Consider the following 3465-nt stretch of genomic DNA (forward strand, 5'->3'; position numbering starts at 1 on the left):
AAATGTAAATGAAGAAAATATCTAATAAAAAATTTATGGTTTAAGAGAAGTTCACTCAGATTTTGGACTATTTTAAGCAAACATAATTAGAAACTAGTTTCATGGGCCTCATGAGCCCATTGATAATGTTTAATAATATAAAAATTGTATCAAGTTCCATCATCTATTTAAAATGNTTACTTTGTGCATTTACTAAGAATTGATACTTCTTTATACTGTTTCCTTCCTCAGTGTACTCATGTTTGCTTTATTTTCTGATTTCTTCTTTCCTAATTCTCCTTATTGTCCCTATCTACCCCTCTCTCCCAGTCAATTAACATGTATTGAGTGTCTGTATTCAATTATTATGATTTTGAATTCAATAAGTGAAATGCTCACTTAACATTCTAATTCAGATACCTGGTGAGAAGTCAGTGAATGGAGCCAGGCTTGAGTTGTGGATTGTACCGTGTTTTAGTGGGCATTTGGTTTTAGGGGATTATTGAGGGAATTTGTGTGGAAAGGGGTTTCAAGTCTCAATCAGAGCCATGGGACACTGGGATATCCTAATATCACCAGTGTAGAAATACTTAGAAGATTCTATAAGGCAGGCCACTAATGTTGGCTAAACAAAGAAAAAAAATCCCAGAACTCTTTTAGGAGCACTTTTTAAATAAATTCATTGTTTCTTGGCAATAAGTGATGTGAATTTTAATAATCGATCACTTGATTTGGCAAATTAATGATCTAGTTCCCTACCAACCCCAGAGGAGATACCCTAAAGTGCATAGGAATGACAGTGTAGTCATCTCAATTAAACTTTTCTGGTAAGAAGGACAGCAATGTGATGCGAGGGAGCAGAGGCTACTCTTACATAGAAACTTTACAACATTCATTGAGGAAGATAGCATTCTATCCTAAGCAAGCTTGTATTAAGCATTAGANAAAGCCAAAAACAAGGATTGTGTAGGGAAATACAGACTTCACTAGTGGGTTTTAAAATGCTTCTTAGATTCTTCTTTACTGGGCAATTAGTTATGGAATTGTGACTTCAAATAAAAAGCTTTTAGTGGTAATGTTTCTTCACTTCCATATCAAGAGGAAGAAAGTTTTGGTATGGAAAGTGTAAGATTTGCAAATGCTCTAGTTTGACTGGTTGTGTCTGAACTGAGAGAAGGAGATAGACACTCTGTAACCCTGTTTGATACATTTAATAAATGTGAAAAGAAAAAGATACACTTCATGAAAGGACTAAAAAGTAAATGATGAATCATAGGTAACATTAATTATTTCTTAGCAAAGTGATTTAACTCTTTAATCTCTCCTAGAGTGCATTAAGAGAAGAGGTAAAGCAAATCATTTGAGAATAAACCTAATAGTCATGTCTTAAGTAGTAACTTTCTTTCTGTTTAGATCAGCTATGCTCCTTTTGACCAGAGCCTTGGGACCAGAGTCCAGCTNCAGTCTCCTTACCAGTTTCCTGTGCACACCGCAGCTCTGTATCAGGGAATTATTCAACTGCTGCTATACTTCACTTGGGTCTGGGTTGGCCTGGTGGTTCCAGATGATTTGCGGGGAGAACTCTTCCTTAGGGACNTCACAGAGGAGATGATGAACCATGGACTTTGTGTTGCATTTGNAGAAAAGGTTCAAGAAATTAATGCTGAGGACAAAGTAAACAAGAAGCTTTTAGAGGAAAAATTCACATCGACACGTGTTATCATTGCATTTGGTGACACATATTCTCTTCTGGCACTTGCTGTTCACACCACTTTCTATACTACTTTTCGTAATGTCTGGATCACAACTTCTGATTGGGATATCACGTTTTATTTTGAGCAACCTAGGAGTTATGTATACTTTGGTGGAGCATTATCATTTACTGATCGCATGAATCAAATTCTGGGATTCAAAGATTTTCTCAGAAATGTTCAACCTAGAAAATACCCTCAAGATATCTTTATTCAGGATGTATGGGTGATCTTATTTGAATGTCCATATTTAATTGAGTATGAAGCCAGGCAACTAAGTCAATGTGCGCCAAATGGCAGNCTGAGCACACGACCTCTGCATGTTTGGGATATGAATACCTCACCTATGAGCTNCAAAGTCCATGCTGCTGTGTATGCTATTGCCCAGGCACTCCATGAGGAGCTGTCCCTCAGAGTGGAAGGAGGATCACTGGATAAAAGTGTACTCCGGGCTCCTCTACCTTGGAAGGTAGCTATAGCTGGTCTTGTGTTTTCCTAGGTTGTTGCAACTTGACTTTTAAGTTCTGTATTTTATTTCATGAACTTTCATAGTTCCTTTCTAATTAGTGATATAATTCAGGAAAAACACATTATAGTGTTTAAAGTTGAACTAACATTTCTGTCAGAAAACAATATAAGCATGGTGCTGAAAAACAATTGTCTTTCTAAATTAAGCACATTCAAATTATAATTTTCAGGCCCTTACATTGTCATGTNTTTTTGTTATTGCTTTTATTGTTTTGTGAAGAAAGTATACAATACAACTGAAATGCTTTGGACAAGTATAAATCTGAGATATTTATTTTGAGGTATTTCAGGACATTTGATGCCAACAGTTTGTTTTATTTTGATAAACAAATCCTAGAAAGAACACATAGCTCTGTTAGGGCACACATTTTCATCTATGACTATTCTCCTGTGTGTGTGACTTCATGAGTTTGAAGACAGTTTTTACTGTATAGACAGAACTCATCTTTAAAATCAGATTCCAATCCCATCTGAAACAAAAAAAGGTTTCTCTAAAATGAGCATGGATTGAATGGAGGGGCACTAATCACAACATATCAACTTTTCAAATGTTTCCCTCCTCTGCAGCTGTTTATCTTTTCAAACCTACTGAGTTTCTAACAACCTACCAGGGTTCCTTCCTCTAAATCCTTGTCAACACTTTATTTTTTGAGATTGTTTAAATTTGCTGTTTGTTTGCTACTTTCAAAACTAATGAATGGTGGATATTTTCTAAGTTTGCCCCATTGCATTCCCTACTCCTCCATCCTCTGTTGGAGACTTTTTCCCAAGCAGCACTCTCTCATTCTCATGACTTCTTTTTGTAGGTAGGATCCTCTGAATTTAATTAGAGTTTTTAACACAGGGATGGGGGTTATTGCTGTATTAAGGGATAATTATCCCTTGAGATCACATAAATCTTTTGTGTGTTTTGAATTTTGACATCAGGCATGCTAACACATACAAAGTGGTATAGCTCATGGTGAGCTGCATTCCCCTTTCTTAGATCAGTGATGGTAAACATCTTTCCATATACTTTATGGCCACAGGTATCTCTTTCTTGATAAAACAATCTAACTGACATTTTTTCTTATTTTTACTTTTTGACTAAGTCATTTCATTAATTACCTATAAATTGGGGTGATAACCCTTCATTAGGTGTCTTGCTTGCAAATATCTTCTTTCCCTCCATGAATNGTTNTTTTACACTGTTGGTTGTTTTCTTTGT

General features: G+C 35.8%; 1 protein-coding gene across 1 annotated transcript in view; it reads left to right on the forward strand.

Annotated features, from left to right (window-relative positions):
* Positions 1-2199, forward strand: part of LOC110288439 (vomeronasal type-2 receptor 26-like) — a gene marked incomplete at its 3' end in the record, with an annotated part of 6813 nt that extends 4614 nt beyond the window's left edge. Inside the window, exon 3 of the mRNA XM_021154793.1 lies at positions 1393-2199. Within this exon, the coding sequence (XP_021010452.1) occupies positions 1393-2199 (807 nt within the window). The remainder of the gene's footprint in view (positions 1-1392) is intronic.
* Between the last annotated feature and the right edge of the window lie 1266 nt (positions 2200-3465).

This window comes from Mus caroli, unplaced genomic scaffold (assembly GCF_900094665.2).
Source record: "Mus caroli unplaced genomic scaffold, CAROLI_EIJ_v1.1 scaffold_12859_1, whole genome shotgun sequence".
NCBI classification, from domain to species: Eukaryota; Metazoa; Chordata; class Mammalia; order Rodentia; family Muridae; genus Mus; species Mus caroli.